Source organism: Danio rerio, chromosome 7, assembly GCF_049306965.1.
Source record: "Danio rerio strain Tuebingen ecotype United States chromosome 7, GRCz12tu, whole genome shotgun sequence".
In the NCBI taxonomy this organism is placed as follows: domain Eukaryota; kingdom Metazoa; phylum Chordata; class Actinopteri; order Cypriniformes; family Danionidae; genus Danio; species Danio rerio.
Window position 1 is genome coordinate 74,505,921 of NC_133182.1, and position 14,940 is coordinate 74,520,860.

The following is a 14,940-nucleotide window of genomic DNA, read 5'->3' on the forward strand; positions in this document are numbered from 1 at the left end:
CAAGAAGAGGCAATACACACAAAAAGTGCTAATTATTATTAGAGGAACTGTTAGTGCTCAGAAAATTAAGTGCTAGAGTAAGGAGGGGGAATGTTTTGTTTATTTTGTTGTTGTGGTTGTTGTTGTTGTTGTTTTTGTTGTTTTAGAATGAAGAGTGTTTCTACAGGTGGTTTGTCAAGCCCACTCAACAGTGTGAAGCTCACTTAAAAAAATACAATGTTTTTGTTTGTTTGTTTATTTTTTCGCTCGTTTGAGATGTTGAGTGATCGTAAGAAAGTGTCTGGTGCAAATGTGCAAAATTAAGGAATTTTTGCTTAAATTGATAAGAGTCTGTTCTACAGGTGGTTTGTCAAGCCCAGTGTGAGGCACACTCAGAATTGTGTTATGTTGAGGTTGTCATGTGGTGTGATTTGGTGTGGTGGAGGGGGAGAGAAGATGGGGTCCTGGTTTTGTTCACAAAACGTATTGGTCAAATCTATTAAAGTATGTGTAAAATGGAGGGGGGAAAGAATGGAGAACAACAATAGGGTTCTGGAAGTAAAAAGTGCATGACAGCTATGCTCATTCATGTTTGCTATTTCACAACTGGTTCATCAGATTTACAATTTTTTTTTAGGGTAAGTGGTTGCAAACAATTGATTTGGGCTGAATTTCAACAAACACATTAGGTTGAACTTGACTAAATTTAACTTGTTTGTTTAAATTCCGCCCATATAAATAGTTACCACTTACCTAAAAATATTGTAAATCCAATTAATCATTTTTTTTTCATTGTAGATTAATTGGCCAGCATAATACTTGACAATATTTCTGATTTTACTATGCTTTGATTAAATAAATAAGTAGTCTTGATATCAGAAGAGATTTTTTTCGAAAACACTGACAACTTTCACTGGCCCCAAACTTTTGAATGGTTTTGCATATGAACTCAAACTAATTGTGTTTTCCCACTCTATTTTTCCATCTAAGATCCACTAATGCCAGGTCACGCGTCTGCATCAGTCCCCGTGGTGGTCCCACAGCAGAGCAGCATGAGTCTCTGTGCCATCTGCGCAGACCGAGCCACTGGAAAACACTACGGAGCGTCCAGCTGCGACGGCTGCAAGGGCTTTTTCAGGAGGAGTGTGCGCAAGAACCATGCCTACACATGCAGGTGAAACCAGTATCACATATAGCTAAGTCAGAATTATTAGCCCTCTTGAATTATTGTTTTGGTGTAACGTCACTTATCAGTCATTCTGGAGTCCTTTGGCTCTTGTACCCCAGACATACTTCCTCTTTCTCCAGCCCTTCTCTGCATACCCAAACTGAACAATTAAGTGCATCTTCAATATATTTCACAACTTCTACAAGCATCATGCTCCTTGTGACCTGTCTAGACTTCTTATTAGACAGCGGTCTGGAACAAGGGTCCCCGCCCTAAAAAAATTCTTCTTCTTCTGCTTTTTGTCAAAAGTTTCTTCTGAAAAGTATGCAGCACAGTAAAAAAGAAGAAGTGTGTCTGGTCAATATATGGTATCATACAAAAGAAAGAGATTGATTAATTTGTGGTTAGTCTAAACATATTTCTAATAAAAAATAAAGACACAAAAGTAATAAAAATAAATTCCTTTTTTTCCCAAAAATACTAGTATTCAGCTTAAAGTGACATTTAATCCTTAACTGATAATTTAATCCATAAGAGGGCTAATAATATTGAGCTTACAATGTTTTTTGTTTTTTTAATAATAAAAACTGCTTTTATTCTAGCGGAAATAAAGCAAATAAAACCTTCTCCAGAAGAAAACAAGTTATAGGAAATACTGTGAAATATTCCTTGCTCTGTTCAACATTATTTGGGAAAGAAACAAAATTAACAGGAGGGCTAATAATCTTGACTTCAACTGTACACATGCAGATGAAACCAGTATCACATTCAGAACTGGCTACTACACTGGATGTGCTTCCTCTACCAAAATTAACCATGGATTTTACGGTCACACTTTACAATAAGGTTCATTAGTTAATGTTAATTAATGCATTTACTAACATGAACAAACAATGAACAATACATTTACTACTGTATTTGTTCATGCTAGTTAACGTTAGTTAATGAAAATACAGTTGTTCATTGTTAGTTCATGTTAACTCATGGTGCATTAACTAATGTCAACAAGCATGGACTTGGATGTTAATCATGCATTAGTAAATGTTCAATTATGATTAACAAATGCTGTACATGTGTTGTTCATGATTAGTTAATGTAACTAAATGCATTAACGAATTAACCTTATTGTAAAGTGTTACCTATTTTACTATAGCAAAAAGTGTAGCAAGCATGTTTTGGTGATACTCAATATACAATATTTATGAAATCCAGTGAAGGAAATCATATTGACACTAAATAAGATACTGTATTTAAAGTAAGGTAAAAAAACAGGGTTATTTTTTGATGAAAATTATTATTATTAACTGTTAAAAATATCTATTTGAAAAAATAATCTAGAAATAAAATGTGAGACAATAAACTAAAAAACAGCTAAAATAGGATTAAGTTGAAGCACCAAAATTACTGGAAGAGGATAAAAAATGTATTTGAGCTACATAAAGCTAATTAGTTATCGTTTTTCTATTCATTATCATAGTATAAATAAGTAATTCCGTATTTAAACAACACTACAGGGCATTTAGCATACTATTATCATTTAAATTTAATAAATAAAATAGAAATTCTGATTAAATCATGTCATCTCATTATACATACTGTTTATGAGGGATTCGAGAATTGCAAAAAAACAAAAACTTTAACGAAAGAGTTTTGAATAATAACACAAATTATATCAAGTCATCTCTTAAAAATAATGTTTGTTTTTTATGTATTAAGAGAAATGTTGACACAGTAAATGTTAACTTCAAGACTCTCACTCTGCTTCCTGAGTCATGCATTCAGCTTTAATTGTGATGAAAAAATATTTTTGTGTGTGTGTGTGTGTGTTTACTCTACAAATTTAAGTAAACATTTGCATTTATTTATTTATTTATTTATTTTATTTTATTTTATTTTATTTTATTTTATTTTATTTATTTATTTATTTATTTATTTATTTATTTATTTATTTATTTATTTATTTATTTATTTATTTATATTTTATTTATTTATATTTTTGTTACAGGCTTATTCCAAAATGGATTAAATTCATTTATTTCCTCAAAACTCTACGCACAATACACCATATGACAATATGAAGAAAGATTTTTGAAATTGTTGCAAATTTATTAAAAATAAAAAACCTGAAAAAGCACATGTACATCAGTATTCACAGCCTTTGCTCAACACTTTGTTGATGCACCTTTGGCAGCGATTACAGCCTCAAGTCTTTCTGAATATGATGCCACAAGCTTGGAACTTGTTTTGGGAATTTTTCCCCACTCCTCTTTGCAGCACCTCTCAAGCTCTATCAGGTTGGATGGGAAGCGAAAGTGTACAGCAATTTTCAGATCTCTCCAGAGATGTTCAATAAGATTTAGATCTGGGCTTTGGCTGGGCCACTCAAGGACATTCACCATAATCACATTGTCATTATGGGGGATTGTGTGGAAAATGTTGAGGAAATAAATGAATTTAATCCATATTGGAAAATGAGGTAACATAAAGCAATGTGGAAAAAGTAAAGCGCTATCAATACTTTCCGCATGCACTGTAAACCTGCATAAAAATCTTCCAAGCACTGATTGAAAAAGCATGTGATTTGCTCCAAATGATGTCACTTCCTCTGGTGGGAAACCAGTGCATGGAGCCATGTTATTTGTTCTTCTCTTGTTAATTTAGACTAAATTAAACACTGATAGCACATTAATTATTTGTCACTAAGACATTTCAATGAATTTCCTAAGTCAACAATATGATGAAAATGCATCCAGTTGTTTTAGACATGTACTGTAATGCCTGTTTTGAGATTAGCATCTAGAGCTAAATTACAAAATATGGAAAATGTCAACTCTGTTGTTAATGATTTATTAAAAAGATTTACTAATGAGTAGGGCCAGACGGAATCTGCGGATGTTTTTCGCTATTTTTGCGGAGTATTTTGGTAAAAATCTGCAGATTTTTGCGGAATTATTTTGGGAGTATCCAGTATCAAAACTAAAACCTTAATACATGAAATAAAAAGTAATAAATTACTGAATAAAAACTGAATAAATTTAGATTTACACTTTAACTCAAGTTAATAAACAGAATTAATGATGGGCTAAAAATCTGCAGAAATCTGTGGAATTCTGCGGAAAATCTGCAGTTCCGGTTGGGCCTACTAATGACTTAAACAACAAATATGAACCAAATAAAATCTTTCCCATCACATTCAAGCATCGTTTCGATTACTATTTTACATTAACAATGAATTCAGTTTACTTGTATTATACATTTGTTGTATGTCATTCCAATATAAGAAAAATGAAGGCACTATATATCCTGTATATACCAAAAATGAAATGTGATTTCACGGAGACTCACACACATATCATCCTTGTGGCAGGAGTCCATCTATAAATGATCACAGTGTCCTATAAATAAAATAAAAGTGATCTGTGGCCACTTTCATCAGAACTTGTAAGAGCACGACCCCAAGTGTTTCATTGGATCTGTTGAAATGTGAGAATTGCAGCAGTCTCGATATTTTTCTGTCTTTTGTTGTGTGTGTGTGTGTGTGTGTGTGTGTGTGTGTGTGTGTGTGTGTGTGTGTGTGTGTGTGTGTGTGTGTGTGTGTGTGTGTGTGTGTGTGTGTGTGTGTGAAGGTTCAGCAGGCAGTGTGTGGTGGACAAAGACAAAAGAAACCAGTGTCGATACTGCAGACTGCGAAAGTGCTTCAGAGCCGGCATGAGGAAAGAAGGTGAGCACAAAAAAAATAAAGGAGTCAATTTCATTTGAGTTTACGGTGCAGTTTAAAGAGTTTCTGCAAGGTCACAGAGCTGGACTATAGGTCTACATATAAACTAATTGAGTTATTGGATATATCCCAATGCTTATGAATGTCTGCATGGCTCTGTGAATTAGAGATATTGAACAGCTGGGTGAGCTCAGACTATTACTGCACAAGGCAATTCCCAAAACCATCATATCAATATGCATTTTAATAATCTCTGAAGGTTAAGAGCAAAGACGTTGTGTAAAGGTATCTGGGCTGTGGATTTAAAATGTAAAAAGTACAAAACCAGTAAGAAAGGTGACAGCTTTGGCCAAAGTTTTAAAGTAGGTGCTCCGATTTCCACTACAGTCCAAACACATGTGTAAACCCTGCTGGTCCAATGCCTCCCAACCCGCTCCGAGCTGGTATTGAACCGGCGACCTTCCGCATGGGAGTCGGTTGCTCTACCAAGGAGGCTAAAGACCATGGCCTCTAGCATCACTAGCTGGCCTCCGTTACACATGCGCTATAAGTAATAATAATAATAATAATAATAATTCCTTACATTTATATAGTGCTTTTCTGGGCACTCAAAGCGCTTTACACAATGGGGGGAATCTCCTCATCCACAACCAGTGTGCAGCATCCACCTGAATGACGTGACGGCAGCCATTTTGCATCAGACCGCTCACCACACACCAGCTGATTGGTGGAGAGGAGACAGTGATGAAGCCAATTGGTTATGGGGATGGTTAGGAGGCCATGATGGACAGAGGCCAGTGGGCCGATTTGGCCAGGATGCCGAGGTTAAACCCCTACTCTTTTCGAAGGACATCCTGGGATTTTTAACGACCACAGAGTGTCGGGACCTCGGTTTAACGTCTCATCCGAAAGACGGATGAGACGTTAAGTGAATTAGGTAACCTAAATTGGCTGTAGTATATGAGTGTGTGAGTGTGTTTCCCAGTACTGGGTTGCAGCTGGAAGGGCATGCGCTGGGTAAAACATATGCTGGAATAGTTGGCGGTTCATTCCGCTGTGGGGACCCCTGATATATTGGGGGGTGAGAGGAGGGAAAATGAATGAGTGTGTTGTTTATCTGTGTCTCTCAGCTGTCCAGAATGAGCGCGACCGAATCAGCTGTCGGCGAGAAAATCAAGGAGTCGGGACTCTCACCATCGATGTGCTGATGCAGGCAGAGGCGTACACTCATCAGGTCAGCTTTCTGATCAGTTCATCATCTAAACAATAATTTTTAAGAGAATTGTCTGTCCAAGACATTTAAATACCTATTATACAGTTAAAGTCAAAACTATTAGCCCCCCTTTGAATTTCCTTTTCTTTTTGTAATATTTCCCAAATTATGTTTAGCAGAGCAAGAAATTTTTCACAGTATGTCTGATAATATTTTTTCTTCTAAAGAAAGCCTTATTAGTTTTATTTTGACTGGAATAAAAGCAGTTTTTAATTTATTTAAAAGCATTTTAGGGTCAATATTATTAGCCCCTTTATTGATTGTCAACAGAAGAAACCTGTTATACAAGGTCTTGCCTAATTAGCCTAACTCACCTAGGTAACCCAGTTAAGCCTTTAAATGTCACTTTAAGCTGAATACTAGTATCTCAAAAATATCTAGTCAAATATTATTTACTGTCAAAAAGGAAAGTAATTAAATGCTATTTTTAAATAAGTTAAAGTTTTATTGAGATGGATTGTTGGTGATTGTAGGGGTTTTAGAGGCCAGATTTAGTAGCTATACATAAACAAAGCAAACTTAAGACCTGTTTAAAAAGATTTAAGACCTACAACACAATATTACTGTGGATTTAAGACTTTTTATGGCCTAAAATTTAGTTTTTGAGATTTAAGACATTATAACATTTTTAGACCCTGCAGATATACGGATATACACCCCTGGTATACAAATTAAATAAAAAAAATTAGATTTATTTTTCAAATGTTTCCCAAATTCTGTTTAACAGAGCAAGGATTTTTTTCACAGTATTTCCTATAATATTTTTTCTCCTGGAAAAGATCTTACTTGTTTCATTTCGGCTAGAATAAAAGCAGTTTTTAATTTTTTTAAAACCATTTTAAGGTCAATATTATAAGCCCCCTTAAACAATATAGTTTTTGATCGTCTACAGAACAAACCATGATTATACAATGACCTGCGTAATTAGTCCAACTTAAACTAATTAAGACTTTAAATGTCACTTTAAGCTGAATACTATTATCCTAAAAATATCTAATCAAATTTTATTTACTGTTATCAAGGCAAAGATAAAATAAATCAGTTATTAGAAATGAGTTATTAAAACTATCATGTTTAGAAATGTGTTGAAAAAAATCTCTCAATTCAACAGAAATTGGGGGAAAAAATATGCAGGGGGGCTAATAACTCAGACTTGAACTGTATATGAAGTCGTTCTGCCGTCTCCAGAGCCTGTCTCAGAATCTGATGAGGGATGTCGGCAGTAAGAAGATCGCCGGCGTGGGTGATGTCTGTGAATCCATGAAGCAGCAGCTCCTCCTGCTAGTTGAATGGGCGAAACGCATCCCTGAATTCTGTGAGCTCTCGGTGGATGACAGGGTACGTGTGTGTATGTGTGTGTAACATATTTTACCTCATGGGGACATTTGTTAGTCCCCCTTAGGAAAACGGCCCAGAAATCATACAAAATGAAGTATTTAGAAAATGTAAAAATGCAGATTGTTTTGCTGAGAGAATTGGGTTTCGGGGTCAGGTTGGGGAAGGAGGACAGAATAGCCTGTACAATATAAAAATCATTACGTCTATGCAAAGACCATATAAAATGAAAAAATTCAACATTTTTGTGTGTGTGTGTGTGTGTGTGTGTGTGTGTGTGTGTGTGTGTGTGTGTGTGTATGTGTGTGCGTGCGTGCGTGCGTGTGCGTGTGTGTGTGTGTGTGTGTGCAGGTGGCGCTGTTGCGAGCTCACTCTGCAGAGCATCTCATTTTAGGAGTGGCACGACGTTCACTTCCCTACAGTGACATCATCCTGCTGGGTGAGGCAATCGGGACCCTTGAAAATAGGCCTGCTGTTATTCAGTGCATTTTCATATCTCAACCATACTGTAAATAATCATGATACAGCAGGGAAAATAAGTATTGAACACGTCATGTTTTTTTCCTGGGAATAATATTTCTAAAGGAGCTGTTGACATGGAATTAAACCAGGGGTCTGTTCTTCGTACGTGGATTACTCAATTAGATGGATTTGGATGTTGACGATGTGACACAATCCAGGATCGTTTCGTTCTTCAAAACTCATCTGAGACTTGTTGTCGTAGTAACAGTTCTGGTAGCTCAAACCTGCATAGAAGCAGGTTAATTTCATATAAACAGGATTAGATTGGCTCAGTTCAAGCAAATATAATACAGAAAGTATGTAGCAAATGCGGATATTTTCTTACATTAGTTATATACACTTGGAAAAATAATAACTATATATATATATATATATATATATATATATATATATATATATATATATATATATATATATATATATAATAAATAACTATATATATATATATATAGTAAATAAATAAATAACTATACATATATATATATATATATATATATATATATATATATATATATATATATATATATATATATATATATATATATATGTATGTATGTATATGTATGTATATATATATATATATGTATGTATATGTATGTATTACATAAATATTAATAAAACGTATGTTTCCCAGAGATGGGTTGCGGCTGGAAGGGCATCCTCTGCGTAAAACTTACTTGATACGTTGGCGGTTCATTCAGCTGTGGCGACCCCGGATTAATAAAGAAACTAAGCCGACAAGAAAATGAATGAAGGAATGAATGAATGAATGAATGAATGAATGAATGAATGAATGAATGAATGAATGAATGAATGAATGAATAAAACGTATGCAATCTGCACTCCAAAATAAATGTACAAAGACTGCTACCTGGTGGTTCAAAGACAATATTTATGGATATTAACTTTTAAGATTTGTACACTGAAGAGTGTAATAGACATGCACAACATGTGACTTTGTTTTTTACAGCTAACATGATGGTGATTTGATGTTTCGCAATAGTTGCAGACACCTTTACCAATATCAAAATGCTTTAAAAATTGTACAGTTATTCTTTACAATGATTAAAAAAACGGCTACTATAATACTACTATTGCTACTATAGTAAAGAACATCCCCTCTAATTCTAAAACTAAATAAATTGCTCTAAATAAAATAAGTTTAAGCCTGCAGCCCAACTATTTTTTTATTGTTTATATATATATATATATATATATATATATATATATATATATATATATATATATATATATATATATATATATATATATATATATATATATATATATACAATAAAACAATAAAAAATAGTTTTTAATAAAACAAAAAAAAATTTTAAAAATCAGAAATATTGTAAAAAAAAAAAGTCCTTGCTCTGTTAAACATCCTTTGAAAAATATTTAAAAATAATAATAATTTTGCATTACAAATGAACATTCTGACAGTGATTGCTTTTATCAGGGTATGATTTGTGATTATATTGTGTTTGTGCAGGAAACGACTTCATCATTCCTGTTGGCGGCAGTGAGCAGGAGATGTCGAAGGTAGCGGTTCGTATCCTGGAAGAGTTGGTGCGGCCTCTGAAAGAGCTGAACATCACAGACACCGAGTTCGTCTGTCTGAAAACCATCGTCTTCTTCGCCCCAGGTTAGTCAGGGATCATTGGTGTATTCCCGGTTTAAACACGCCGTCTGTGCCAGCAGTGTCTGCTCTTGTTCCTGGCACTGCTGTGTTGTACTGTCTTCTCTGGTTTCGTGAAGTTTTATGAGGATCTATTAATATCGTGGACGTGCCGATAGTGGATTGTTGGACGTTTCTGCCTGTTGGCCTGCAGGTCTGATTATAAGACTGGAGCCAGGCTGGAAGAACTGCTGTGCTTTATTTACTTTTGGTTTGAGCAGAGCTGGATCATTTTTTGTACACGTGCAAAGTTAAGGCTTATTTTAATTACTTTTTTTCACTCCAAATGTTTATTTTGGTTTTAACAGAAGTTGTTTAACCTGTTGCTTTTAAAGCGATTAGTTGACTTTACTTAAAAAGAGAGTAAATTCAATTCTTTTAACTCGATTAGCTGACTGCTGAAAGTGAGTTAATTCGTTGCTTTTAAAGCGATTAGTTGATTTAACTTTAAAAGTGTTTAATCATGTTGCTTTTAAAGCAATTAATCGACTACTTAATGAGTAAACCCGCTTACTTTAATTCGATTAGTTGACAAGTACAAGGGGAGTTAACCTGTTGCTTTTAAAGCAATTAATTGACTACTTAATAAGTGAGTAATCCCATTGCTTTTAAAGTGATTAGTTGACTTAAAAGTAAATTAAGTAAATTTGTTTAACTTGATTAGTTGACTGCTAAAAAGTGAGTTAACTCGTTGCTGTTAAAGTGATTAGTTGACTTAACTTTAAAAGTGCTTAATCCTGTTGCTTTTAAAGTGATTAATTGACTACTCAAAAGTGAGTAAACTCGTGGCTTTTAAAGCGATTAATCGACTACTTAAAAAGTGAGTAAACCTGTTTCTTTTAACTCAATTAGCTGACTACTAAAATGTAAACAAACTCGTTGCTTTTAAAGCGATAAATTGACTACTTAATGAGTAAACCCGTTTATTGTAACTCGATTACTTGACTAGTAAAGAGTGAGTAAACCTGATGCTTTTAAAGTGATCAGTTGACTTTACTTAAAAAGTGAGTACATTTTATTTTTTTACTCGATTAGTTGACTGCTATAAAGTGAGTTAACCCATGGCTTTTAAAGTGATTTGTTGGCTTAACTTTAAAAGTGCTTAATCTAGTTGCTTTTAAAGTGATTTATCGACTACTCAAAAGTAAGTAAACGCGTGGCTTTTAAAGCGATTACTTGACTTTACTTAAAAAGTGAGTAAACCCGTTTCTTTTAACCCAATTAGTAGAATACTCAAACTTGAGTAAACTCGTGGCTTTTAAAGCAATTAGTTGACTTTATTTAAAAAGTGAGTAAACTCGTGGCTTTTAAAGCTATTAATCGACTACTTAAAAAGTGAGTAAACCTGTTTCTTTTAACTCAATTAGCTGACTACTAAAATGTAAACAAACTCATTGCTTTTAAAGCGATTAATCGACTACTTAATGGGTAAACCTGTTTATTTTAACTTGATTACTTGACTACTAAAGAGTGAGTAAACCTGATGCTTTTAAAGTAATTAGTTGACTTTACTTAAAAAGTGCTTAATCATGTTGCTTTTAAAGCGATTAATCAACAACTTAATGAGTAAACCCATTTATTTTAATTTGATTAGTTGACTAGTAAAAAGTGAGTAAACTCATTGCTTTTAAAGTGATTCGTTGGCTTAACTTTAAAAGTGCTTAATCCTGTTGCTTTTAAAGCGATTAATAGACTACTTAAAAACTGAGTAAACTTGTTGCTTTTAAAGCGATTAATCGACTACTTAAAAACTGAGTAAACTTGTTGCTTTTAAAGCGATTAATCGACTACTTAAAAACTGAGTAAACTTGTTGCTTTTAAAGCGATTAATCGACTACTTAAAAACTGAGTAAACTTGTTGCTTTTAAAGCGATTAATCGACTACTTAAAAACTGAGTAAACTTGTTGCTTTTAAAGCGATTAATCGACTACTTAAAAACTGATTAAACTTGTTGCTTTTTAAGCGATTACTTGACTTTACTTAAAAAGTGAGTAAACCCGTTTCTTTTAAACCCATTAGTAGAATACTCAAACTTGAGTAAACTCGTGGCTTTTAAACCAATTAGTTGACTATTTAAAAATTGAGTAAACTCGTTGCTTTTAAGGTGATTAATCAACTACTTAATGAGTAAACCTATTTATTTTAACTCAACTAGTTGACTACTAAAAAGTGAGTAAACTCGTTGCTTTTAAAGCGATTAATTAACTACTTAATAAGTGAGTAAACCCATTGTTTTTTAAGCAATTATTTCACTTTATATAAAAAAAGTGAGTAAACCTGTTGCTTTTAAAGCAATTAGTTGATTTTATTTGAAATGTGAGTAAACTCCTTGCTTTTAAAGCAATTGATCAACAAAAAAACTTGTTACTTTTAAAACAATTAGTTGACTACTTAAAAAGTGAGTAAACTGTTTGCTTTTAAAGTGATTAATCGACTACTTAAGTGAGTAAACTCATTGCTTTTAAAGCAGTTATCCGACTACTTAAAAAGTGAGCAAGCCTGTTGCTTTTAAAGTGATTAGTTGACTTTGCTTAAAAAGTGAGTGAACTCAATTCTTTTAACTTGATTAGTTGACTGCTAAAATGTAATTTAACTTGTTGCTTTTAACTCGATTAGTTGACTTTACTTAAAAAGTGAGTAAACTTCTTGCTTTTAAAGCAAATAATCAACTTAAAAAGTGATTAAACTCCTTGCTTTTAAAGTGATTATTTGGCTTTACTTAAAAAAGTGAGTCAACCTGTTGTGTTAAAGTGATTAGTGGACTTTAGTTGTCTTTACACTATTTTAAAAAAAATCACAAGAGGGCTAATAACTTTTTATAATTTCAACTTTAATAATATTCTCCTCTATTACAGAAAAAATGGCCGGTACAAATTGTGTTTATCATTTTCCTAACTCACTGACAGATGTTTTCTCAGATGAATGTGTCTGTCATACTTGATTTCTAACTGATGTCAGTGTGTGTTTCAGATTGTCCTGGTCTTCAGTGTGCTCAGGCTGTGCGGCGTCTGCGGTTCCAGGCGCAGGTGCTGCTGGACGAGGCCACGAGTGAGCAGCGCGGTCGATTCGGGGAGCTGCTGCTGTTGCTGACCACACTGCAGAGTGTGGCTTGGCAGATGCTAGAGCAGCTGCAGCTCATGCGTCTCCTGGGCAGAGCCAGCGTGGACAGCCTGCTGATGGAGATGCTCCTGGGGGAAGAAGCCACCAGAGGATCAGAATCACTGCCAGCCACAGGTACTCAACAAATGTGCTTTCATCCCTGAAGAAAGAAAATTTACAACTGATGCTAATAAGCAGCTTTTTTCACTGTTGGGCCACTGCAAGCCAGGGCGTTCATCGGACCAGGCCAATATCCCAAATAGCTCGCAGACTCAGTGCACCATGATAACCCAACCCCAAAATAAAACGCCACACAATTAGTGCATTTTCATTCATTATATTTATTTACTTGTGGATCGACCATTGGCATGGTACCCCAAGTGGTCTAGTCACTAACAAAGAGGGGATGACCCAGCACACCACCCAATGTTAAACCACAGGATTTTTTCTGGTAACAGCTCAGTAATGTTGTGTTGTACCAGATGGCGTCAAACATTCAGTACAAATGCTCCAGAGAGCTCTAAAACATAAATTCATTCCCTAGCCTAGCATCATGAAGCTTCGAAACCTTTACGAATCTTTGGTTTCGAGTAAGGGGTTCGGAGACCGAATCAAATTGGCAAGATTACATGATTTTAATGAACAGAGATTTACGTCTTTACTGTTTGGAAATGTTTGGAAAATTCAATGGTCCTCCGCATGTGGCTCCATTCAGATCGCCCCCTAGTGGTAGATCACTAAACAGGCTTCATAGTTTTTACCTGATTACCTGATTATTTTTTAGGTTCAGTCTTTGAAACGACATTCTGAAGTCTAAGCAAACCATGTATATTTTTCTTTATTATAGTCAGGAACAAAAGAACCAAGTAAACACAAACTAAATATCACAAAATAAAATCACAGAGTAATAATTATAATTAAATTGCTATTTTTTACCTATAAAAATTGGGGGATGCATAACATATATATATATATATATATATATATATATATATATATATATATATATATATATATATATATATATATATATATATATGTGTGTGGGTGTGTGTGTGTGTGTGTGTGTGTGTGTGTGTGTAAGTTATATATATATTTACACACTATATATATATATATATATATATACACACTCACCAGCCACTTTATTAGGTACACCTCATTAGTAGCGGGTTGGACCCCCTTTTGCCTTCAGAACTGACTTACTGCTTCGTGCTAAAGATTCAACAAGGTACTGGAAATATTCCTCCGATTTTGCTCCATAATGACATGATAGCATGACGAAGTTGCTGCAGATTTTTTTGCGAACCTTCCATTCCACCACATCCCAATGGTGCTCTATTGGATTGAGAACTGGTGACTATGGAGGCCATTTCGCCACCTTGGAATTATAAGGTTCTCTCTGCGTTCTGAATAATTTTGAGATATTGAGCTTCAAAGTTTTGAGTTCCATATAGCAGTATGTATGTAACATTTGTTTTTGTTTTTTTTAATAAAAAGTCTTAAAATATAAACAACTTTAAAAATAAAAATATCTCATTATTTTAAGTTGTTATTTAATAAGAATATGTCAATAACTCAATTTTGACAAATATGTCAGATAGAACCTTATAAATCTGAGGTGACCATTTGAGTACAGTGAACTCATTGTCATGTTCAAGAAATCAGTCTGAGATGATTCGTGCTTTATGACATGGCACGTTATCCTGCTGGAAGTAGCCATCAGAAGATGGGGGACACTGTGGTCATAAAGGGATGGACATGATCGGCAACAATACTCAGATAGGATGTGGTGTTGACAAGATGCTCAATTGGTACTGATGGGCCCAAAGGGTGGCAAGAAAATATCCCCCGCACCCCTACACCACCACCACCAGCCTGAACTGTTGATACAAGGCAGGATGGATCCATGCTTTCATGTTGTTGACCCCAAATTCTGACTCTACAATCTGAATGTCGCAGCAGAAATCGAGACTCATCAGAGCAGGCAACATTTCTCTATTCTTTTATTTTCCATTTTTGGGGAGTTTGTGCGATTTGTAGCCTCAGTTTCCTGTTCTTAGCAGGAGTGGCACCCTGTGTGATCTTCTGCTGCTGTAGCCCATCTGCCTCAAGGTTGGAAGTGTTGTGTTTTCAGAGATGCTCTTCTGCATACCTCAGTTGT

The 14,940-nt window shown here is 34.5% G+C and overlaps 1 protein-coding gene across 3 annotated transcripts in view; it reads left to right on the top strand.

The window, feature by feature from the left end:
* hnf4b (hepatic nuclear factor 4, beta) overlaps positions 1-14,940 on the top strand; it is a 28,681-nt gene that overhangs the window by 6,477 nt on the left and 7,264 nt on the right. For all 3 annotated transcript variants that reach the window (XM_073906191.1, XM_073906192.1, NM_205546.1), the window contains 7 exon segments: positions 970-1,153; positions 4,774-4,868; positions 5,996-6,099; positions 7,327-7,476; positions 7,825-7,912; positions 9,491-9,643; positions 12,648-12,911. In XM_073906191.1, the coding sequence (XP_073762292.1) occupies positions 970-1,153; positions 4,774-4,868; positions 5,996-6,099; positions 7,327-7,476; positions 7,825-7,912; positions 9,491-9,643; positions 12,648-12,911 (1,038 nt within the window).